The sequence below is a fragment of the Sminthopsis crassicaudata genome, chromosome 6 (genome assembly GCF_048593235.1).
Source record: "Sminthopsis crassicaudata isolate SCR6 chromosome 6, ASM4859323v1, whole genome shotgun sequence".
Taxonomy (NCBI): domain Eukaryota; kingdom Metazoa; phylum Chordata; class Mammalia; order Dasyuromorphia; family Dasyuridae; genus Sminthopsis; species Sminthopsis crassicaudata.
The window spans coordinates 223,690,269-223,715,542 of NC_133622.1; the positions used below are offsets into that span (position 1 = coordinate 223,690,269).

A 25,274-nucleotide genomic window follows, 5' to 3' on the forward strand; every position below is an offset into this window, starting at 1 on the left:
AGTCTGCCTGGGGTTTTGATGGATGGGTTTGCCTGAGCTCTGAAGGAGAGCTTCTGGGAAAGGGAGATTTTGTCTCCCTTCGTCTTTGGTCGTTATTTGGGGGGTGCCTCCTGGACTCACCGAATGTAAAATTCTTGGGGGGACCGGCAGCCCAGTTTTTAGGTTGGACATTCAGGAAACTCTTCAGAAATACTGGGATTTACAGGAAGAGCTACAAAAAGGAAGGGGACTGATAAAATAGCCATTTTTTTTTTTGCTAATGAACAGAGAAGGATGATGCTGAGGGGGATTGCTTCTACTGCTTTGAAGTTTGCAAAGTATTTTATGAATATATGAGGGGTGGTGTTCTGTCCCCAAAACACACTGTCTCTCAACATATGTCGTGTCCCCCAGCTCATAGTAAACCCATTAAAGGCAGGCACTTTCTCTGTGTTTCTCAGCACAATACCTGACACAAAACAGGCACTTATTGTGCTTTAAGACTAGTTATCTCCAGGATAGCTAGATAGTGAAGTGAATAGGACGCCAGCCCTGGAGTCAGGAGGACCTGACTCAGATACCAGCCATACAACACTTATGAGCTGTGTCACCCTGGGCAAGTCACTTCACTCCAATTGCTTCACCAAGAAAAAAAAAAAAAAAGGTTTGATTATCTCCATTTTATGAATCTCAAAATTGAGTTTTAGGGAGATTAAGGTTCTTGTCCTTGATTGATTATCCCTATTTTATATCAGAAACTAAGGCTCAGAGAGACTGTCCCTTTGATAATATTTAAGAAATTTAATGAATGCTTGTTGCCTTCCTTCCCTTTCTCTTGTCCCTGGTTTGGCTTATTTTACCCATTTTGTAGAACTGAAGACTGAGGATCAGAAGGAATGAGGATCTTGTCTATAGTTACAGATAGTAGACTCCAAAGTTGGGATAGTTAAGAAACTTAATAAATGTTTGTTGCCTTCCTTCCCTTTCTCTTGTCCCTGGATTGGCTTATTTTACCCATTTTGTAGATCTGAAAACTGTGGATTGGTAGGAATGAGGATCTTTTCTATTGTTACACAGATAGTAGACTCCAAAGTTGGGATATGAACTCAAGTCTAGCACTCTTGCCATTAACCAGAGTCAATCAATAAGCATTTATTAAGCACCTACTATGTGCTAGTCACTATACCACTTTGTCATTTTTGTCACTGTCTCCTTTTCTCTTAGAAGTAGAGTTCTTGGATCTTTTTTTTTTTTTTTCTTCTCCCCTGGAGGGACCATAAACCAAACCTGAAGTGTTAAAAACATTTTTAATGACCTTGCCATGGGGTTATGGTCTTTTGTTGGCCCTGCAAAATGGACTGAGTGTATTCCCATGAGATTCCAAGCTTTAGTTTCTAGAATCGGCTATCAGTTCCTGCTCCATCCTTGTCTGACTTGTAAGGTAGAAACTCAAGGGCTATTTTCCAGACCCACGGGCTTGTGTCCAGCTGGCCCAGAGGCATCCAGGGCCCTCTAGTAAGCAAAGACCTTCTTCCATGAAAAGTCAGTTTGCTTGTCATGGTGACAGGGTGACAGATCCCAACCCCTCCCTCCCCATCCTCCCCACCCGTCTCTTCCCTCCACCCCACTGCACATACCAACATGGCAGCTCTTATTTATTTTTCAGTCAGCTGAGGGTGTTGTTAAATCTGTTGACTTCTCTGGCTGCCCGGTTTGGTTCCGATGAGCTACCCTCCCTGTCCTTCTCAAAACAAGAATGCTTGGGAATGCTCAGCCAGCCATGTCCCTCCCTTGTCAGAACATCCTGTCCTTAATGCTCCTGGATGGGCAAGGCTGCGGTTTTCTTGGCCCGCTGCAAAGTCTTCCAGTCTAGTCCCTGGCCCAGGGGCTGTGAGGGCCCCGGCCGAGCAAGAAGCAGGGAGAACAGGGGGGAGCCCAGCGAAGTTCCTGAGTCTTCTCCTTCCCCAATTTGATAGAGAATCATCAAGAAGTTTCCTGTGATAGCCAAGGAGGTGTGGAGGGCCGATGATGACGCTTAGCCTTAATTAGTGCTGTCATGGCTTAAGTTTGAGTGGTTTCTCCAGTTCTTTGTGACTGACCCTTGGGGCCAGGGCTCCTGCCGTCACATGATGTTGACAAACTAATAAAAAATGAGGGCATGTGGATGACGAAGTTGGGCCTCGGATTAAGGCAGAAATCACGCCTTGTCTTTCCCAGTCCTTTTGCACCTAAGATCTCAGATGGCTTGGCAGGACATGAATGAACCTGTATGACCAGCCTTAGAGGTAGGTATCCTTCCCTTTGTGCTGGGGAAGAGATGGCCCAGGGAAGAGGGGAGGGGGCTTAAATATGGCTAGTGACCTAGAAGTTCACTAGGGAGCCGTGTGGATTGGGAGAAAGAATGATCACCTGGAGCATCTCAGAGATGATCTCTCACATATAGATAAATATATAGATATAGATATAAAACAATCATCTGGGGCATCTCAGAGGTGCCCTTTCATAGATATATAGTCGATAGATAGACTGATCGATAGATAGATGGATAGATAGACAGATAGATAGGTAGGTATAGATGTATATGAGAAATCATTTCTGAGAAGCCCTGGGTGATTGTTTTATATCATTATCTTTCTATCTATCTATCTATAGAGAGAAAGAAAGAGAAAGAAATAAAACAATCAACCAGGGCTTCTCAGAGATGACTTCTCATATATATTTATATCTATCTATCTATCGAGAGAGAGAGAGAGAAAAAGAGAGAAAGAAATAAAACAATCCACCAAGGCCTCTGATAGATAGATAGATAGATAGATAGATAGATAGATAGATAGATAGAGATTTAGGTATAAAACAATCACTCAGGGCTTCTCAGAGATGGCCCCTTACATTCTCTAAGACCATATTGATTTCCTGAGCTCTTGCTAGGAAGCAAGCAACATTGGTTGGGGCAAAAGATAGGCTTCTTGGCTGTCCTGGTCAATGTGTGTTTTTGATCATTGCCTTTATGACAAGCAAAACAGCTTGTGGTGTTGATCAGTTGTCACCCGGCAGAACTCAAGACACCTCTCACTGTGCCTGTTTGGAACAGACACTTTAGGAAAGGGTCCTTGGGTACCATCGACGCCTTACCCGGTGCCAAAGGAGCATTCAGACTGAAAACACAATTGCGTGTGTCTGTTGTATGTGTGTGTAGAGAGTTTTTTTCCTTCTAGTTTTATAAGAAAAACAAATTGGCACAGCCATTCAGTCAAACCCGCTCAGGCTGTTCGGGCAGATGCCTTTCTTTGCTTTTTCTGTTTATTTTCCAACAAATCAATGCTTAACTGCGTTGTTATCGGAGCAGAGCAACAGGTGCAAAAAAATACCTGGGCTGCCAACTCAAACGAAAAGGTAGGGCTTATACCCTCTGGGAGGTATTCAGTAGATAACAGGAGCTCATGCCAACAACTGAATTAACAGCTCTATTTACGGGGGGGTTTCTACCTTAACAACCTGCTCCTAACCCTCTGACATATAAACACCTCATTGTCCTGGGGAGAGACAGCCACCGGCCCAGACAGCCAACTGCTCTATTCCGCCCTGAGTGGAGTGCTTTCCTGGCCCGGGCTGCTTTGGAGAAAGCTGGACCCTAATCCGATCTGCCAACTCAAGAGCTTAGGAAGGACTTTCTTTTTTTTCCTGAGTCTCCTCAATCAAGGGCTATGTCAGAGGCACAAGTGAGGGGCGGAAGAGGGCAGAAAGAGAAATGAGGTCTTGCTCTGAAGACTTTTATTTTTAAAAATAGAATCCTTTCCATTTTGTTTGTTTGACTGCTTAGTTGTTTCCGGATGGCAGGCAGATTGCCTGGGCTCTCTTTGCCATTGCTCCTTTTGGTTAGTAGGTTTTTTCTCTCCTCCTTTTCTACAATTGATCAGATTCATTGAATGGACTAGATCACATTTAGAAAGGAGTAACGACTGTTTAGAAGCCAACTGGAAGAGTCTGGGATATTAGACAAATATTACTCTTTTCCAAGAGAGCTAAGGGGACCCTTCCTTGAGGAAGGTCTCCTGATGCTTTAAAAGTCCTAGGTAAAAGGTGACATTGCCAGATAAAGGATCCTTCATTCCTCTAGGAGATCTAGACCAAAGAAATCCTGCCATAGATGGGTTTTCTGCCTGTCTTTTCTGTCCTTAATTGCCCATTTGTCTATCTACCTTTAGAAAAACACATTTAAAAAAAAAGTTTTTTATTTTCAAAACATATACATAGATAATTTTCAACATTCACCCTTGCAAAATCTTGTGTTTCAAAAACGTTTTTTCCTGTCCTCCCAAGATGGAAAGTAATCCAATATATGGTCAACACGTTCAGTTCTTTTATATATAACTTGGCAATTATCTTGTTGCACAAGAAAGATCAGATCAAAAAGAAAAAAAAATGCAAACGACAACAAAAAGAGTGAAAATACTATGTTGTGATCCACATTCATTCCCCATAATCCTCTCCCTGGGTGTAGATGGCTCTCATTATCACAAGACCATTGAGGAAAACACATTTATAATAACAGATCAAGTCTATTAAATTTGGATTCCACATTAAGGTACATGGTCGTAAATGCAGTCATTGCTGATAGATTTGTACTTGAGATGCCACTTCACCTGAAGTAGCTCTTATTCCCATAGTTCTTTGATTTTCTCCTTTACTGATACCATGTACAGTTTCCCTCAAAGTCCATTTCTTCTGTGATGGTCTACTACTGGAAGTATGGAAGGTACATAAAAAATTTCTGGCTCTTTTACCTAACACTCAGGGCTTATAGCGCTTATATAGACAGCACTCTAAAGTGGTAATACGGACTCTACTTCCCTTCATTTCAAACCCTTTCCTATCCTACTATATTTCAACATACATCTATTACCTGCCTAATCAACCAGAATGTTAGAAGCCAGGGAAAAGAGATAAAAAGCAAACTCTCCCTGTTCTCAATGAGTTTCTTTTGCTAAAGAGATAATGAAAAAAGAGTGATCCTTATAGACAGGGGCTAAATGATCATATATCATGGGATCATAGATTTATGTCCAGAAGAGATATTAGAAGTCATCTATTCTAGGGTTGTTGTTATTTTTTTTAATTTATGGAATAAAACAAGTATTTCCATAACATAGCACAATAATAATAATAATAATAATAATAATAATAATAATAGATTGTACCTGAAACTGAAAATCCACTCTACCCAATTTGCTATTCCTTTCAAATATACAATAAAATTGCCATGTAAATTTCTTTTTTTCTTTTTTTCCTTTCCTTTCCCTGTCTCTTGCTCCTGCCCTAGAGATGGCTCCCATTAGTCACAAAATATACATCTCTATAGGTTATTCTATATATACTTTTATTTGTCAGTGCTCTTTCTGGATACAGATAGTGACTGTCTTCTGAAGTTAATTTGGATATTTGTAATGGACAAAATAAGTTATTCAAAGCCATTCTTAACTCTGGTTGTATCTCATTTTTAGATAGATGTGATACATGTAAACAACATTGTTAGATTCCAATTTTTATTTATTCTTATTTTTTAACATTTTTATTTAAAGTTTTGAGTTTTAGATTCTATCCTTTCTTCTCCTAAGCAATCAGAAATAGATTATCATGTGTGATCATGTAAAATATAGACTATAAGATATTCTTTATCATTTAAAATATTTCTATATATCACTTTGTACAAAAAGATTCAACTAAAATGGGGGAAGAGAAAAAAGAGAAATAGCGTGCTTCAGTCTGTATTCAATCAATATCAGTTCTTTCTCTGAAGGCAGTGTGCTTTATCATTAGTTCTTTGGAATTGTCTTGGATCACTGTATTGCTGAGATAGCTAAGTCATTCACAATTCTTTATTGTACAATATTACTGTTGCTACAATGTTCTAGTTGTACATACTTTGCATCGATTCATGTTAAGTGTCTCCAACTTTGGTTTGTTTGTTTTTTTTAAATTATTCTGCTTGTCGTTTTTTATAGAACAATAACATCCCATTACAAATTTTAGGGGTTTTTAACTTAAACTCTGTGAACTTGTTTATAAATATATTTTGATAAACCTTCTTTCAATATAGTTGGTTTCCTTGGTACTTCTATATATTTTACGTATAAAAATTATTATGATAAAAAGGAAATAATTCTATTTATTTATTTAATAAAAAAGATTTATTAAATGTCTTCTACATGCCAGGCATTGTGTTAAGTCCTTAAACAAATATTATTTCAAATCCAGGGGACCCAAATGCCTAGACTGCCAAAGAAATTTTTCTATGACACAAAAAACTTTAGTGCAACACCCTCATTTCCTAAGTGAGGGAACCTATAACCAAAGAGATTTAAGTGATTTGTCCCTGTAAGCCAGTGCAGGCAGGTAGGTAGCACAGTGGATGGAGTGGCGGACCTGCAGTCAAGAACACTCACTTTCCTGAGTTCAGATCCACTCTCAGATATTTAGTGACTGTGTGACTTAAGTAAGTCACTTAATTCCATCTGCCTCAGTTTCCTCATCTGTAAAGTGAGCTAGAGCAGGTAATGGTAAACCACTCCAATAAACTCTAAATGGAATCACAAAAACTCAGACATGGTTAAAAATGACTCAACTGAACACACTGCATAAGTGACAAAGTCAAGATTTGAACCCAGGTTCCTTTATTTCAAATCCTATGCTCTTTTCACTAAAACATAAGTCTTGAATTGAGAAAGAAGTGCATATATTTCTGAATTTGGCTTGAATTAGGTACTCCAAATCTAATGCTTTGAAACTCACTGCTTTCTCCACCCTCTCAATAGTATACAGCTTTTTTGTTCCTAATCCTGCCAAATTTAGGAAATTCAGATTCATATGATGTTTTATCAAACTTTAAAATGATATATAGATGTCATTTATTATGATTCTTGTTGTTTTTATTAGAGCCCTGGGCATCCTTCCTGACAGAGCTGCCTCTTCATGGGGATTTTTTTTTTTACAGGAGAGATTGGATGGAGAGTATGAACAAAGTCAGGGAAAGGAGGGAAGGAAGAAATAAAGAATAAAACTTCCAAGACAGCAGGGACCATGGTCCATGAATATATCTCATGGAAAGTTATATGAGGGCATCATCAGGAAAAGCAGGCATTGGTGGGGAAGCAGAGGTGGAAGGCTCCTGGGAGCGTTCAAGAGTTTGACTCAGCCAGGTGGACCACTATCTGCTCTGAGAATGGGGACGAGTGTTAGCCTGGGGGACAGAAAAGTGGGATTCTGAGTGGAGTTGAACTTGCTATCAGACAGCTGTTACGCATCTGTTAATTTCCTTTCTGGCCACCTGCCCTGGGATAGATAGCTGTTTCCCGGCTGTTGATTCCCTCATTTTCCTCCTGTGAAGAGTCTCAGGGCTGTCTACTGAAAATCAGAATTCTGGTATCCTCTCTGATTTTTTTCTTCCAGTTGCTAAGGATAGATATAACTATATGTAATCCCCTTATTTTCCACGTTTCCCCTTCTACTCCCTGATCCTTACCCCAAAGTAAGAATGCAGCCTCATGTCTTAAATTCCACTTCACCATGGGGTAAGAGGGAGTCCAGCCTGTCCTCCTAAAAATCTTATTAGCTTTATCTCAAAGACTCCTGGCTACGTTGTTGGCAGTGCCTCCCGGGGTCACCTAAGGTAGCTTGTCTTTTGATCAGCTTTGGTTTGGAGCCTCACCCCTTGCACTATCTGCCTCCTTGTCTGTGGTAGGCACCAGGGATGATAAGGATCATAGAAATGTGTATATTTACAAATTGCTCACAAACAGTAAAGGAAATCTACAGAAATGTTCTAGATCTAGCCTCTCAAGAGAACCCAAATGGCTACGAAAACTCTAGAATAGTCAATAGACCCGAGAGTACCTTAGCTCTGTGGGTATAGAATTATGTATGATGCAATCCCCAGGTTTTCTTTATTGGTGAAAATATGGAATATTGCCAGTATTGTGGCCAAGGTATATGTATTTTACATTTTTATTTGAGAGTGAATGATGCTTAGGGATTAAATCTCTCAAACTCAGAGTCACATCGGAACGAGGAAACTATTTTATTTAGCATCTTTATTTTAAAATGTACCTCTTTAGCATCTTCAACAAAGTGTTAAAATTTACCTGCTGAGTTTTGTTTATTAACTATTTTGCTTGTTAGCTACTTTGCTTATTAGCCAAGGATAGACCCTGGATGTTATCTTCATTCATCTCTGACTGAAAGGTTTGTCAAGCTCTTTCCTCTTTTTTTAATCTTCTTACACATTGTCCCCTAACATGACCTTTTGGTCCAATGACACCAGCTTCTTGTCTCTCCATGAACAAGATACTCCACCTGATTTTGGGAATTTTCTCTGGCTCTCTCTCATACTTGGAATATTCTCCTCCACTGCACATACCTAATTTTTTGGCTTCCATTAAGACCCAAATAAAATCCCATCTCATACTAGAAGCCTTTTCCAACCTCTTTTAATTCAAATGCCTTTCTTCTGTTAAGTGTTTCCTATTTATCTTACATATAGCTTGTTTTGCATTTATGTATTGGAATATTGTCTCCTCATTAGATTATGAGCTCCTTGAGGGAAGGGACTCTTCCCTCTTTGTATCTTTTTGTATCCTTAGTACTGTGCACTGTGTGATACATAGTAAGTCCTTAACAAATGTTTACAGACTGACATATGTTATCTCATTTAAAGCTTGAAACAATCCTTTAAGATAGGTATTCCTTATTTTATGGATGAGGCTCAGAGAAAATGCATTTATTATTCAGGATCACATAGTAATTATTTGAGGTGGGATTTGAATACAGGGCTTTGTCATCAATGTGATTAAAAAAAAATCCTTTTTAGGATCAATATTAGAACTGAAAGAGACCTTGAAGACCATCAAAATTCATAACCAGATAAAACAGTGGCTGGAGTCAGGAAGACCTGAGTTCCAATCCAGTTAAAAAATGTACTAGTTGTAAGACCCTGGACAATCTCTCTCTCATTAAAGCTTTTTATTTTCAAACATGTGCATAAACAATTTTCTTTTCTTTTTTCTTTTTTTTTTTTTTCTGAAGCTGGGGTTAAGTGACTTGCCCAGGGTCACACAGCTAACAAGTGTTAAGTGTTTGAGATCAGATTTGAACTTGTGTCCTCCTGAATTCAAGGCTGGTGCTCTATCCACTGCGCCACCTAGCTGCCCTGTGCATAGATAATTTTCAACATTTATCCTTGCCAAATCTTGTATTCCAATTTTTTTTCACCTTCCCTTCCCTCCCACCTCTTTCCCTAGATGACAAGTAATTTAATATGTTAAACATGTGCAATCCTTCTATACATATATCCACAATTATCATGCTACCCAAGAAAAATTAGATCAAAAAGGAAAAAAATGAGAGAAAGCAAACAGCTCGTGAACAACAGCAACAAAAGTGAAAATGCTATGTTGTGATACACTCTCAGTTCCCACAGTCCTCTCCCTGGATGTAGATGGCTCTCTCCATCACAAGATCTTGGAACTGACCTGAATCACCTCATTGTTGAAAAGTGGGCAACCTCTCTTTGCTTCAGTTTGTTCAACTATAAAATCAAGATACTTATAGCACCTACTTTTCAATGTTGTGAAGCTCAAATGAAATAATATTGGTAAAGTGGTTAGCACTGTGGCTGACACATTTTAAATGCTATTTGAATATTAGCCATTATTATCACTATTATTGACATTGAAATAGAAAGGGCACATATCTACTAAGTCTGAGGTTACACCTGAACCTTAGTCTCTTCCTCCAAGTGCAGTAGAGGGAGATTCTACTACATCATGTTTTAATGCCGCATTGTTCTTCTGGTCAGATCTTTTGATGAAATGGATTTCAGTTTCCTTTACCGTTCAATAAAAAGGTCTGAAGCTTCCTTTCATGTTTAGATTTCTGGTGAATTTAGAAATGGTTTTATAATACTGTAAAGTTATTCAATTGTAAAGTGCCATTACTTCTATAGAGGGGGAATTTTGGCTGGATAGCAGGAACCTTCCCAACTTTGACAGCTCTGCCAGAGTGGAAAGGGCTTCCCTTTGTTAGAGTTCTCTGGTGGTGATTGACTGTTTGCTCGTGCATCGGAGTTGTGGGAGACCTAGAGCATAATCTTGTCTGAAGACTGGTTGGGTTAGATGCCTTCTAATTCCTTCCAACTCTGCCATTCTCTGATTATAATTACATGAAATGTAATGGTGTGAATGGGGTAAAGATGATCAGTCTATAGTTTGAGCTGTCCTCAAGGCTGGGATAACTGTCAGTCAAAATGGTGGCCGTTGACATACTCGAGAAATTACTCCATCTTTCTTCTTTCCCCACAATGCTTTGCGTACTTGTATTGAAGACGTCAATAAAAGAACCTAAGTTCTTTTCCAATTAATAAACATTTATTTCTTTCTTCCCTCCCCCCTAAAACATGAATAAAACAAGAAAAAAACCCTTCAGTTTCTTTATCTGTAAAGTGAGGAGGAGGTTGAAGTAAATGGCCTCTAAGGTCTGTTTCTAAGTCTGTCTCATGATTGTGAGTTTCCTTCATTAGACTTAAAACTTCCTGAGGGCAGAGTCTTACTTAGTATTAATTTTTGATCTCGCCAGCACTGGGCCATGTATTCTACACTTAGTCTGCTTAATTTGCTGAATCAATTAGAAAGGTTCCAATTTCTTAGATGTAGGGGGATCTATTGGTGAAGGTCCCCAAAGCTTCCTGGGTCTCCTATGTAGCACTCAGATGGTCCAGGTGGGCTAAGGACAGAAGCTCCCATTGGAGCACTCAACTGAGCTGGGCTCTGCTCCCCTCTCCCCCTTGGTTCACTCTGCATCGTTAATCACAAAGTCACAGTTCAGCAGTTTCTGCCTTTGTGACTTGAGCTTGCCTCTCTTCTTCACGGAGCAAGGCCAGGAGACAACCAGACTGCCCGTGGTGGCCCCCGCCCTGAGACTTGACACACCCTCCCAGTTGTCTGGGCAGAGGTTGGTCCCAGCTTCGCCCCCTCAGTCATGCCAGGGCCTCCTGTTCCTTTCAGCTCCACCCTTTGGGTTTGGGGAGGCCGCCATCTGTGTCCAACCTACCTGTCAATTAAAAAACAATTGATTGAACCTTTGCTCGGCTTCCCCTGTGAGACTCTCTGTGAGTTATCCAGGGGTCAGAGAATCCTTGGATCAAAGGCCAAAGGACGCTCATGGGTCCTGCCCCCCAGGAGATTTCTGTTTATCAGCTCAAAAGCCAAGGGAAAGGAGACTAGATTTGGAGTCAAACCCAAGTTAAAGTTCTGGTTCTTCCCCTACCTCTAAGACTTGGATTCAGTATTCCCTACTGGAGAATAAAGGGGAAGGACCATTGGAGAGGGTCTTTCTGAATTTGTGACCTAAGGATCCCTTATTCCTCTCTTACCCTTCTTTTCTTCCCCTTCTCAACCCAATCATCTTTGGGAGAGCCATCCCCTGGACCAGAAAGAATAGGTAGTAGCCCAACATAAGAATTCAGGAAGAGGGAGGAGAAAAGAACAAACATTTATTAAGTGCCTACTATGTGCCAGGTTCTCGGAAGAATCTTGTGCTATTATTATCTTCATCTTTCAGATGAGGAAACTGAGGCAGACTTAAGTGACTAGAGACTGGATTAATGGGAGAATAATCACTGGGGAAGGAAAGTGGCAATATTTTACAGGAGTAAGCTCCAAGCTACTGAACAAGCTCCACAGCCTGAAGAATTTGACATTAATTCTGTGAACAAGATGGTTGTTTGCCCAGTCGAAATGGGACGAGCTCCCTAGTCACTCCTTGTAGAGCAGGAATGAACCCAGAAAGACCAAGAATGGGAATGACTGTACCTCCTGATTTGGAAAGTATAGCTCTGATCTTGTCACCTCACCCCTACTCGGTAAACTCCAGGTGCTCCCCATTCTTCTGGACTCAGCCTTAAACTCTATTTAATGGTCTTTTAAAAATAATTAATTATTTTAAAACTTAAATACAAAACAAAAAAGAAAAAAAAAACACATTTGCCCCGTGCATAGCAGAACATGAGAGGATTCAAAATATGAAACAATAAATTTCCATTTCAAGAAAACCTAGATATTAAATCCCACACATCGTGTTCAGCGCTGTCTATCTTTGCTTCCTTTTGGGTTTTCTTTTGTTCTCTCCTGTACCCTTTTGTTTACGGTCTTTTTAAACATTCTCTCCATAAACTCTACAGCCTAGTAATAACGCCTATACTTAATGGGTAGTGTTGCACGGTGACAGTAATAATAGCTAACATTTATGTAGGAATTTAAGGTTTGTAAAGAGCTTTTACGAATATTCTCTCATTTTTTCCTCAGAGCAGTAACGCTGGGAAGTAGATGCTGTTAAAATTCCCATTTTATGGATAGGGAAACTGAGATAAAGATTGAGTGATTTGTTCTGAGATATATAGTTAGTAAGTTTCTGATTTTGAACTCAAGTCTTCCTTGCTTCAGGTGCAAGACTACCTGGAGCTTCCTCAATGTTGCTTTTGGAGTCAAGGGTTTTTCTTGGCAAAGATCCTGGTGTGGTTTGCTATTTCCTTGACCCGTTTGTCCTCATTTTACACATGGGTTTGTTGTTGTTAAGTCATTTTGACTCTTTGTGACCCCATTTTGGGATTTTCTTTCTTTCTTTCTTTTTTTTTTAACTGAGGCAATTGGGGTTAAGTGACTTGCCCAGAGTCACACAGCTAGGAACTAGACCAATTTTGAACTCAGGTCCTCCTGATTTCAGGGCTGATGCTCTATCCACTGCACTACCTAGTTGCCCCCTTTTGGGGTTTTCTTAATAAAGGTGCTGGGGTAGTTTGCCATTTTTTCCCCTACATCTTTTTTTTTCTTTCTTTCTTTCTTTTTTCTTTTTTTGCTGAGGCAGTTGGGGTTAAGTGACTTGCCCAGGGTCACACAGCTAGGAAGTGTTAAGTGTCTGAGACCCGATTTGAACTCAGGTCCTCCTGACTTCAGGGCTGCCTTTCATTTTATAGATAAACAAAAACCCATTCGGTTGACCAAGGTCACATTTAGTAACTATACTAGGAGGGATTTAAAGCCTGCTATTCCAACCCCAGAATCTAAGCTCTTTCCACTGATTTCATTTGAGAATTTGACTGAAATGAGCTATGTGCCTGAATTCCTTTTGTGGTTATTTTTAATTTTACGAATGAGTCTTGTTTTTTGTATCCCAGTTATTTCCGGAAGTGCATACTACCCCTGCCACATCAAACCCTTCCTTGTAACAGAGAAAGAGCTCAGCAGAAATAGAGTGAATGACTTTCTTTAGTGATGTACACAACATTCTGTCCTCGTCATCCTCCCGTTGTCCACTGAGAGGAGAAAGATAATATTTGATGATGTGTTCTTTGGAATCATTAGTTACCTGGAGGTCATTTTCCTTTGACTGCTTTGTTTAGTTGGTGCTCATAAATGTACTCTGTGACCTGAATGCCTTCCTCCCTCAAAAGCTAAATATAGAGCTGTGCAGGTGGTGATGGTCAGGCTTGGATCCCCTTGGAGGGTAATGAGGTCCCTGCTAGTGGCTTGGGAGATGGAGTGAAGTTCCAGATGGAGATGAGGGTGAGTGGGAAGAAGTGGCTCGAATTTGGCAATCGTGTCGATGCCAGGGGCCCGACGTGTTCTGTGGGGGCTCGCCCATCGCTGCACAAAATTTCATTTTGTGACAACATTGCTCCCTGAGGGCGCTTTCTCTTGATCCCAGCTAGATTCGTTTCCCAAGGCCTGGCCCCTACTTTTATAGATGAAGAGGCTGCTACAGAGAGATGATCTGAATTCCCCAAGTGCACGAAAAAGGCTGGGTTGAGAGCCACTTGACAGCCAAGAGAGAGAGCTGAGTCGGTAACTGTCTGCCAGGTGATGGACGCCACAGAGTTCCTGCTTGTCAGCTTAAGGGCAGACTTCTGTCTCCAGAACTGTCAGACTAACAAACTGTCTTCCCTTTGCATTAACAAATCTCTCAGGATTGTGCAACCTGAGTAATCAAGAAGGGCACCGAGTCAAACTCAGTCACTGCCCGTCTTTCCTGCTCCATGAGGGTAGCCGTGGCACATATAACCGAACCCCCACCCCCATTGCTTTCCCTCTCACCTTTGAAGTGGATCCAATGAATTGTTTTAACAGCAGAAGCTTTCTTATTAGCCTAATTAGGATTTTTTCTTTTTCATGGCTCAACATGAATGATTTAATTTTGCATTCCTGGATCAGACACCGACTGAGCACTAAGGAAAGATGGTCAGTATGGGAAGGGAAGGAAGGGAAGCTCTGGGAGAATTAAGAAACTCCATCAGCCACTTTTGAATAAGTAAGAGTTAGTGTGACCCAGGATGCCCATGGTCTTGACCTATTGGGCCCAAGCAGTGGACCCCTCCAAGGGCAGTGTGGTTTTGGAGTCAGTAGGGTCAAATCTTCACAAAATAATAATAATAAAAATAATAATAAGCAACAGGCATTAAATGTCTACTATGGGTAAAGTAAAGTACCATATTAGACTCTGGGAATATCAATCTCAAAAAATGAAATGAATCGTCATTGTAGTAGTAAAATTAGTAACAGAGGAAGAATATTGAATCCATAGGAAGAAGATGTGGATTCCAATTCTGACTCCAACATGTATAACGTGAGGGACCTTAGGCAAGCGACTTGACCTCAGCCTTTGTTTCCTTTTCTGTAAAATGGAGTTGGACTAGATGGTCTCTGAGGTGCTTTAGAACCGTATATCTATGCCTTTTTAAATTTTTTTATTTATGCCTTTTAATGAGGAAGGACATTTGCCAGAATGATCTCCCCAGAAAAGGAAGCCATATACATCAAACCACTCCAAACCCCATGTGGTCCATAGAAGTGCAGGTGGTTTTAAGACAGGGGCAGGGTTTCACTAGTATAGACAATTTCCAGGTAAGGAAGCTCCCATTACCAAAGTAGTTTGCTACTGTCTGCAAATTACAGTTGAGGAAACTGAGACCAACAAATTAACTAACCAGCTGAATTACACAACGAATATCTGAGGTTGTATATGAACTTAAGTTTCCTTAATTCCAAATCCAGTGTTCTATGTACTAAGCTGCTGAAGGCAGGGTAGAAATTGAATCTAGATCTTTCTACCTAGGAGACTTGCTCTCTAGTCTGGGAAATGACAAAAGTCCTATAATCATCCCTGTCACGGCAGCATTCTCCCTCCTAGAAGGCCTGTGACTGCTCTCCTAGGGATGGTTACACAACAGACCCCAGCAGTTCTACAATCAGCTCCTCATGTGGGCTCAAATGAACTCTGACTAATCAGGGGTTGTCTATAAACTCTTTTACAAGTCAGAACCATTTTATATACCCTTTAAATGAGCAGCTCACTCCCCTAAGAGCTTTCTCTTAAAAGGACACACATTTCTTTTTGTGGTGGGTAAGAATTGGAAATCAAAGGAATGTCCATCAATTGGGGAATGGCTCAAGAAGCTGTAGTATATGATCGTAATGGGATATTATTGTGCTGTCGAATTGTAGAAATTGTAGAAAGTTGTGGAAATGACAAGCAGGATGATTTCAGAAAAACTTAGGCAGAGTTCCAGGAAATGATGCAGAATAAAGCGAACAGAACCAGGACGACATGGTACACGGTAACAGCAATTATTTATAATGAAGAATTATGAGTGACTTGGCTATTCTCAGTATTACAAGAATTAATCATGAAGAATACTATCTACCTCTAGACAAAGAACTGAATAGAGACTGAAGCATGCTACTTTTTATTTTCTTACATTTCTGTGTTTTTATTTGAGCATTCTTGTACAAAATGACCAACATGGAAATGTTTTTACATAATTGCAAAAAAAGGGGGGAGACACGTAATGATATCTGTTACAATTCCATGATCCAGCTACTGGAGGAGGGCATCTGAGATTGAATAGTCACCTACTTTGACAGATGTTTCACATCAGTCCCTTATTGGACTTCAATCTGGGATGGATCTGAGGAATCTAGATTTAGAGCTGGGAAGTGTCTCAGAGGCCACTTTATCCAACCTTCCCATTTTATAGATGTGGAAACTGAGGCTCAAGATCACAAAAGCTAGGAGATGGCAGAATTGGGATTTAAACCCACATCCACAGAGTGCCCTTTCCACATCCAAGGCTTATGTGGCCTAATCATTAAGGCCCTGGACCTCTCCAGGGCCCCATGGCTTCAATTATACTGCTTCTACTAAAACCAAGGAAGTAAAGACGATGGAGATTTTGGGATTGGGGATTGGAGGAGAGATTTGGGGAGTAGTAATTGGTGACTTTCCCCACTGAATCCTGCCCTTTTAACCCGACTTCTACCTTTAATCAACTCAAAACAGCCTAATTCCAGAAACCCGATGACCTTTTTTTCAGTCCTCATCCTCGTAGAAGATTAAGTTAAAACCCAATTTTACCATAGATTTCTCCTGCATCTCTCATGTCTGTACTTAACCCTGTATGTATATTTGGTCTCCCCTGATAAAAATGGAAGCTTCTGGAGACCACTCAACCAATCTACAAGTATTTACTAAGGGCTTACTCTAGGCAGCTGTGCTAAGCTCTGGTGATCCAAAGAAAGCCGGAAAAAGAAAGTCTCATCTGTCAAGGAAGGGAACAAACATTCATCAAGAGCCAGCCCTACGCCAAACACTGCTACTATTCCTCTCATGACAATCCTGGCAAGTAAATGCTATAGTGCTCTCCATTTTACAGTTGAGAAGAATGAAACAGCTAGTAAGTATCTCAGACTGGATTGGAACTGCCCTCAGCTCCAGAGCTTTATGCTAGAAGTCACCCCACGGCTCCCGGGAAGAGAGGATGCTTCCATTTATTTTTCTCTCTGGCTCATAATGGATGCTTGTTGCCTAATTGACCGATCTCTGCAAAATGATTGCTAAAGTAACACGTGGAAAAGATGTGGAGGGCAGGCTGCTACATTGGACTTAGACTTTTTGTTTTTATCTCTCCTGTCAGAATTTTTTTTTCCTGGTTAGGTGTGTTAGGGGGAAATTTTCCCAATGGCACCTGTGTAGTTTCTGAAGTTGGGATTAAGTTATAAAGGCCCAGGTGGGTTGATGTCTAACTCAAAAGGGGGAAGACTGGGAATTTGCCAAGCTATAGAAAAAGGATCAGCTAAGTATTGGGTTGTAATGGTGGGTGTGGTGTTTAGGAGACAAACCCCATGATTAGCTATGGCTGGGAGGATGGGATTTAATCCATTTTACCGCCTTTCCTCCCCTTGGTCACACACCCCTTGGGGTCCGACAACTATGCTAGACAAGAATGTTAAATCAAATGGAATGGAAATGAGTCTGATGGCCAGACAGGTGCAAAGAATAGAAATTGGTTGAGGTCTACTTGACTGAGATCTCAAGGGAGTTATCTTGAACCCTTTTCTGGGTCTCATTTCCTTCTTTACAAAAGGAAGGGGGGTTGTCTGGGTGCCTTGAGGAATCGAAATCTGAACCTGTGACCTCCTGTTCTTGAGGGCTTGGGGCCAGGAGGAATTTAGGAGGAGTCTGGTCAGGAAGCTGCTGAGCTCAGCTACCTGGGAAATGCAAATGGAGGCCTTATCTCTCCCTTTCCCATCTTCCTGCCCTGGAGACCGCCTGGTCACCCACTTGCTTTTACCTGCCTGCTTCTTTCGGTGCTCTGTGGAACCTGCCACTTTAAACAACCCCAGCTGGCTAAACAGGATGGAAGAATTTAGTGGAAACCCCGAGCTGGTCCTCCCCTGTCTCCCCCCTCTCCCTCCACCCCAGTCTTCCATGAAGTGGAAACCCGCCTAGCCCATCCTTCTGTGCAAACCGGTTGGGCTGTGATCTTCAGACCTTCAAATGTTAAACAGTAACTTTCCTGAGTACGTCGGTGGTAAGGCCAAAATAGGCCCTCTTGGAGCCCAGGCCTTGGGTAAACAGACTGCCAGGGACGGAGATTCTCTCCTCCACACCTCTTCCTGCCCTTCTCACCCTCTGCTGCTGAGAAGGCAGGACAGCTCAGAAGGAGTTATTTTCTCCTCAAATAATAACTTCAACAAGGTGATAAAGAGTTTTAGGATGATAGTTTTAAGTTCTTAACTTTACAAATAAAGAAAATGGGCCCCACAGTGAGAAAATGACAAAAAAAAGCTTTGGGATAATAGTTTTAAGTTCCTAATTTTACAAGGAAAATGGGCCCCACAGTGAGAAAATGGTGAAAAAGAGCTTTAGGATGATAGTCTAAGTTCCTAATTTTACAAGTAAAGAAAATGGACCCCATAGTGAGAAAGTAGCAAAAAGAAAGAGCTTTAAGATAATAGTTTTAAGTTCCTCATTTTACAATTAAGAAAAATGGGCCCCACAGTGAGAAAGTGGTTGGTCCAAAGCAATGTAGGAAGGCTCATAGGATGATAGATTTAGAGCAGGATTGCACTGTCTTAGAAGATCATTTAGATCATCCCTATTCCTTTTTATTTTTATTTTTTTCAGATGAGGAAACTGAGTCAGATCAAGATAATTTAAACCTGGGATTAGAACTCAGATTTCCTGACTCCCAGGCCAGGCTTTTTTCAACTAGACTTTCCTCAAAGTGTAGGGATCACCACATGCCCCCATTCCATCATCCTCTATTGATGGCAATTAAAATCAATTAATATAAATTAAATTAAAATAAAACAAAAGTCCAGGGTCCCCTGGAAGGGACCTCAGAGGCTGTCTAGTCCCCCTGGTTTTACGAACAACATGGATGCACAGCCTTGAAAGTTAGTCGAATGTTCTCCTTTTGCTGAGAGGACATGGAGACTGAAGAGATAAGGTGACTTACCCAGGATTAGCTTTTTTTAACTGGCAAAACTATGCTTATTTCTCTACCTTACTGGTTTCTTTTTTTCTTTCTTTCCTTTTTATTTGTTTGTTTGTTTGTTTTTGCTGAGGCAATTGGGGATAAGTGACTTGTCCAGGGTAACACAACCAGAAAGTGTTAAATGTCTGAGACCAGATTTGAACTAGAGTCTCCCTGAGTTCAGTGCTGGTACTCTATCCACTGTACCACCTAGCTGTCCCTTTTTCTTTCCTCTTAAAAAAAAAAATCATAGTGTTTAGAACAAAAAGGATCATAGAGCTCATCATTTCCATCCCATTTTTATAAATTAAGAAAAAAGACTCAGAAAAGTTAAATTTGCTCAATGTCGTAACAAATAATGGAATTCTAATTCATGGGATAAAAGGGTTAGATTAATTGACCTTAATAGTACCTTTATTAGGGCAGCTAGTTGTTGCAGTAGATAGAGCATTTGAATCCAGATGTTCTGACTCCAAGGGGCAACTAGTTGCACAGAGCACCAGGCCTGCAGGGAGGAAGACTCATTTTTCTGAGTTCAAATGCAGCTGGATGACCCTGGGCAACTTACTTCACCCTGTTTGTCTTGGTTTCCTTATCAATAAAATGAGCTGGAGAAGGAAATGGCAAACCACTCCAGTATCTTTGCCAAGAAAACCCCAGATGGGGTCACAAAGAGTTGGACATGACTGAAAGGACTTGTTCCTTCCCTCTAAGGATGCTCCACTTCAGTTCCCAAGAAGGAAGGGCCATTTAGCATCTGTGTTCGGGGTCTGGAGATTTTCAGGAGATGGGCAGAGTTTCTAAGAAGCAAAGTACCTAAGAAGGAACAGATTCCAGTGACTGGGGAGCCAGACAAGGCTCCACTTCATGAGCCAGGCCCGCTGATCCATCCCTGTGCAGTTCTAGAGGAGGGCTGGCTATGTGGGGGATGCATTTATACAGGTGCTCGGGGACTCCTGAATAGAACAAGTTAAGTTGGAATATCCCTAGAAATACCCATCTCTTTGACTATAAGGTTTAATTGATTGGCATTTTGCTTTAAGAAAAAAAAAAAACACTCTTTGGTGTTTTCACTTTTGTAAACTTGGAGACTAGCCAGCATCTCCTGGTGAGAAGTATTGCCCTTCATTCTGCCTCATTCCCGATCGGAGATTATTCATTTATGAAGAGGTGGCTGTAAAAACTTGTCTCATACATATGAATATTGGCCATGGAAATTTTAATTGCTCTAGAGTTCTGCCTTTCCCATCAAGGGCTGCGGCAACATGTTTCTGGGGCTGGGGCTGAGGAACTGACTTTTTTTTTTTTCTCTTCTTCTTTGAATTTTACTGCTGGCGCTTTCCAAATGGCATTTGTCAAGAAGGCATTAACTGAGCGGACTGTTGGATCCCCTTTCAGATCATGATTTTGGAAGGAAGTGGTGTGATGAATCTCAATCCCAGCAACCATCTTCTCCACCAACAGCCGGCCTGGACAGACAGTTACCCCACGTGCAACGGTAGGAGGGCCTTGGCTCTGGGTGGGGTTAAGTGCCTGGTACTATTTCCCCCATACTCAAACAAGTCCATTCTTCTTCACCTTAGGTGACAGTGTCCAGGGAAAAAACAGCGACTTTTAGGTCAGGATAGAAAGATAGAACTTTGGTAAGAAGGAATTCCTTGATGGAATGACAGTTGGTTCCATTTGGTGATTTTTTTCCCCATTTCCTTCTTCCCATCCTGGAGGAAGGATGGTGACCAAGTGGGATCTGTTGAGTGAGAGGCTAAGGGGACATGTTGTACCTGAAGGGGGAGGTTTCTATTTCAAGTTTCTGTTTCAGGACAGAGTAGGGAGTGGCGATTGAGGATAGCTTAATAATTCTACCCAAGAATTTATTTAATCCTTTACTAAATTGAGAGAAAGTAAAACAGGATAGTAAGTATTCATTCAGCCCATATATATCATATCACCTTATGGGGGATGAGAGGAGAAAACTAGGAATTCTTGTTGGGAATTTGACCCCCTATGCTTATTTCTCTACCTTATTGGTTTCTTTTTTTCTTTCTTTCCTTTTTATTTGTTTGTTTGTTTTTGCTGAGGCAGTTGGGGATAAGTGACTTGTCCAGGGTGACACAACCAGAAAGTGTTAAATGTCTGAGACCAGATTTGAGCTCGGGTCTCCCTGAGTTCAGTGCTGGTACTCTATCCACTGTACCACCTAGCTGCCCCTTTTCTTTCCTCTAAAAAAAAAATCATAGTGTTTAGAACAAAAAGGATCATAGAGCTCATCATTTCCACCCCATTTTTATAAATTAAGAAAAAGAGTCTCAGAGAAGTTAAATTTGCTCAATGTTGTAACAAATAATGGAATTCTAATTCATGGGATAAAAGGGTTAGCTTAATTGACCTTAATAGTACCTTTATTAGGGCAGCTAGTTGTTGCAGTAGATAGAGCACCAGTCCTAAAGTCAGGAGGACCTGAGTTCAAATCTGGTCTCAGACACTTAACACTTCCTTGCTGTGTGACCCTGGGCAAGTCACTTAACCCCAATTGTCTCAGCAAAAAAAAAAAAAAAAAAATTACCTTTATTTTTATTTTATCTTTGAGTAAACTGAGGTCTATAGAAGTTAAATGTCTTATTTAAGGTTATACATGTGGCATGTAACAGAAGGAGATGTTGAATTCAGCTCTCTGAATTTCCATGTCACCATAACTGGGTGGGCTTTTTTTACACTTGCTTCCTGGCTTGGGGTATGCATCTTCTCCACAGTGCCCACCGTGCCTACCAGTTTATTCACGTCCCATCTCTGGACTCACGGCTTTTTGGTTGTATACATTACAATTTTCCCCATTCCTCCATTTCCAGGGTCCTGCCACCATGGTGCATCTTTCCAAACCAGTGTCCCTTATTGGGTAGGGTTAAAGGACCATATAACCCTCTCTTTTAGCACAATTGAACCCTCTTCCAGATGAAGCTTTCCATCCCATGAGGCCTGAATAAATCTAATAATGAATTTGGAGTCAAATGATCTCAAGTCTTAAATATGTCTGCATAGTTTTCAAATGGGGGAGAAGGCTTAGTCAAGGCTTTAAGACACCCTGGTGGTCCCAAACTTGAGACTTCTTTTCTTTTTTTCTCAAATTTGAGACTTATAATTGTGGTCCCATCAAAGAGTTCCTAATATTTCAAAAAGGAACTTTCTGAAATATTAGGAACTCTTTGAATGGGACCAGAGACTTTTCTTTTATTCTTTTATTACACAAGAAAGAAGACCATTGTGATGATTATAGGAGGGCTGTATTTTTTTTTCATGTCCACAATATAACATAAAAAGATTCAAAATATGTAATGATAAATTTCCGTTGCAAGAATTCCTATCCAGTAAGCAAAGACGTATTCAGAACTGTTCATTTTTTCTTCCCTCCCTTGTAGATAGGCCTCTACTTTTCAGTCATCACCCCAGACATGAGAAAAAAAATGACTTTGTCCCTTTCAAACTCATTTATGGCTATTTGGGGAATGGGGGTGGGAGATCACGGCACCCTTTCAAAATCCCCCTAGGGGTGCGGCACAGCAGGATGTGAATCCCAGCCTTACGGTTCAACAGAGAACAGTAGGGTTTTCCCCAACTTCATTTATAAAATGAAAAAGTTGAACTTAAGTATCTGTTACAACTCCTAGATCCAAATTCTATGAACATAACGAGAGGAACAAACAGGGTAGAAAAAGACGTTAAGGGATCAATCATGAGTAAATTTCTATAGCTTCCTCCCTATTGAGGATCTCCATGCAATTTATTTCCATTCCATCCAGTTGACTTCATTTAGTCAGGAAGCATTTATGTACTGTTCTGGGCTCCGTGCTTACATACAAAGTGACACAAGAACACCTCCCCTGTCCTCAAGGAGGGGACGTTCTAAGATACATGTAAATAATCAGGGACGAGCAAGAGAGGGGCAAAGTAGATGGAAGGTAGTCTCGGGGAATGGCTCTAGCTTCTTGGGCTCAGGAAACATTTATTTATCTTTTAAGGATTTTTCTTCTTTTTTCCCCACTTAATGGTGAGTATATATATATACACACATACACATACATACATATATAGAGTATATTCCATTTATATATATATATATTTCCAATTACATGTAAAGATAGTTTTCAACATTCACTTTTATACGTTCAGGAAATCTTTATTAAAAGTTCACAACGTGCCAGGTACTGTTCTAGACTCCTGAGACTCAGTCCGTCCCCTCGAGTTTACATTTCCCTGAAAATGTTTGTTGTTCCTCAGGCCCCAAGGACACCAGGGATGTCCTTGGTGAGAAGCGGGATTACTCCAGTATTGCTTCCTTGCTCCAACAAGGCTGGATGGTGTCCATGTCTCAGATAATCATTTCTGCAGAGACACAAAGGAATTAGCAAGTGCATGCATTTCTCTTGGTTCTCCCCAATAATAAGTGGGCAGGGCTTTCTTTGGGGAATCTAAAGAAATTGCCTGGTTATACCAAGTCAATGTAAAAATATTACTAGCTAACCTTGATGGAGCATTTACTATGTGCTAAGTACTTTTCATGTGTTATTTCATTTGATTCCATAACAACCCTGAAGTAGGTGCTCATCCCTAAAGTAGCTTATTCTCCCCACGTTAGAGTTGAGGAAATTGAGGCAGGCAGGTTAAAAGTGACTTTTAGCTAATGAGTATCTTAGGCTGGATTTGAACTTCCTGAGTCCAGGCCTGGTACTCTAACCCTGGCTGCCGCTTGGACTAGAGATTAATCTTTTGGTTTCATTGGTATGGGAACTTCCCCAATGAGTAAACTTCTCCAGCTAATGCAGGTCAATAAATAACTTCTGCAACCTATAATTCTAAGAGGTTAGCTCAGACATTGAACAAGATTAAGGTCACACAACTGAGTAAATCAGATTTAAAGCTGAAAGTAACCATAGAGGCTACAGACTCTCGCTTCTTCATCTTCCAGATGGGGGACTGAGGAGCAGAAAAATTAAAATTAAGGGGCTTACCTATCTAGTAAAAGCCAAAGGTAGATTTGAATTTAGCTCTTCCTGTTGTCAAGTACATTACTCTTTCTACTACACCTTTATTTCATTTTCAAATTTCATTTTAAATTTCAAATATCATTATTTTTAAAATAAAAGCTAATTTTAAATATTTTGAAATTTTATTTTAAAATAAAAGCTAAAATTTTGGAGGTACCCCAAGAGTAGGATTCCTTCTCAGAAGCCACGTTTACATGACCCTAGTTAGCTGGGTAAAAACCTCAGTCTGAAATGAGGTCCATTATCCAGGAGCTGGGACTGTTCCAGAGTCTTCTCAATAGGCGAGTATCTGAGTAGTTTTTCGCACTTCCTTGTGTGGTATCATGCCCTTTGCAATTGGCATTCAGGACTGCTTCCCTTCACAACCTGGCCTGCCAGGGGTTCCCTGCACACATTCCTTTTCCTGCCTTTGCAGAGTCTGTCCCTCATGTCTGGAATGTTCCCCCTCCTGATCTCTGCCCCTTAGCATCCCTGGCTCCCAGCGTAGAACAGATCAGGTGTGTGCCCGATTTTCTCCCCTGCCCCCTCCCCATTGTTAATGTTCTCTCTCTCATGAAATTACTTTGCATTTAGTTAATTAAGCATGTTGTTTTCCATAAGCAGAAGGCAAAGGCTGTTTTGTCTTTTGTCTTTGTGTATCTCACACCGAGCACAGTGTCTGACTCATGTTCGTTGAACTGGATTTTGGTAACTGGATCCATTTTAAAAACAAGTTACTTGGAGCTGATTTCATTTTGGAAGCGAACCCCAGGGGCCTTGGGACTCAGTGGAATTCCCATCATCGTGATGCCCATTTTTGGTATCCAGCCTCTTTTATTCCCTAAATCAGTCTGATAGCCATCCTTCCAAGGTTAGTGAGATCAAAGCAATGGAATTGAAATTAATCAATCAACTTATTCAGCGTTTGTTCTGTGCCAAGTTCTGAGGGATGCAGAGATGAACCTGGAACCCCAAAGACATTGTCGTTGGCCGTTGTTTGGGGACCTCCAGAACTATGTCACGAATATTGCTGGAAATATGACCCAGATCCTCATGTTTCAGAATCCCAGACAGAAGACCTGGATGAGACCCTCAAGATCTTGGGCAGCTATTCAATATCCTGCCCATGATACTACTAATCTTGTCTTCTATTTTGGGATTAATACTGGGACTTGCTCCCCATGTCATTTTCTTTCTCAGTACTTGGGGTTGATTGTTTAGGTTCCCTCCTCTGTATTTTTTGGGATGCAAATGGACTTCCTTAATCTGTATATAAAAGACAATCATCCATTGGCAGTTATGAGAAGAGCTGAATTTTCTAATCCAGTTTAATACTCATTAGAGAGCTATCTCCATTCTTTTCCCCAACAAAGTAGTCCCAAAGCATAAAGAGAGGGTTTGTTTATAGGATGGACTCA

The 25,274-nt window shown here is 40.7% G+C and overlaps 1 protein-coding gene across 10 annotated transcripts in view; it reads left to right on the forward strand.

Moving 5' to 3' along the window:
- The window catches only part of EHF (ETS homologous factor), a 73,544-nt gene that overhangs the window by 18,236 nt on the left and 30,034 nt on the right, over nt 1-25,274 (forward strand). For 2 of the 10 annotated variants that reach the window (XM_074275087.1, XM_074275096.1), the window contains exon 2: nt 20,202-20,336. In XM_074275087.1, the coding sequence (XP_074131188.1) occupies nt 20,240-20,336 (97 nt within the window). In that variant the 5' untranslated portion in view covers nt 20,202-20,239. Of the gene's footprint in view, nt 1-1,881; nt 2,265-20,198; nt 20,337-25,274 lie in introns of those variants that run through there. The other 8 variants (XM_074275089.1, XM_074275094.1, XM_074275086.1 and 5 more) reach the window with 6 other exon arrangements.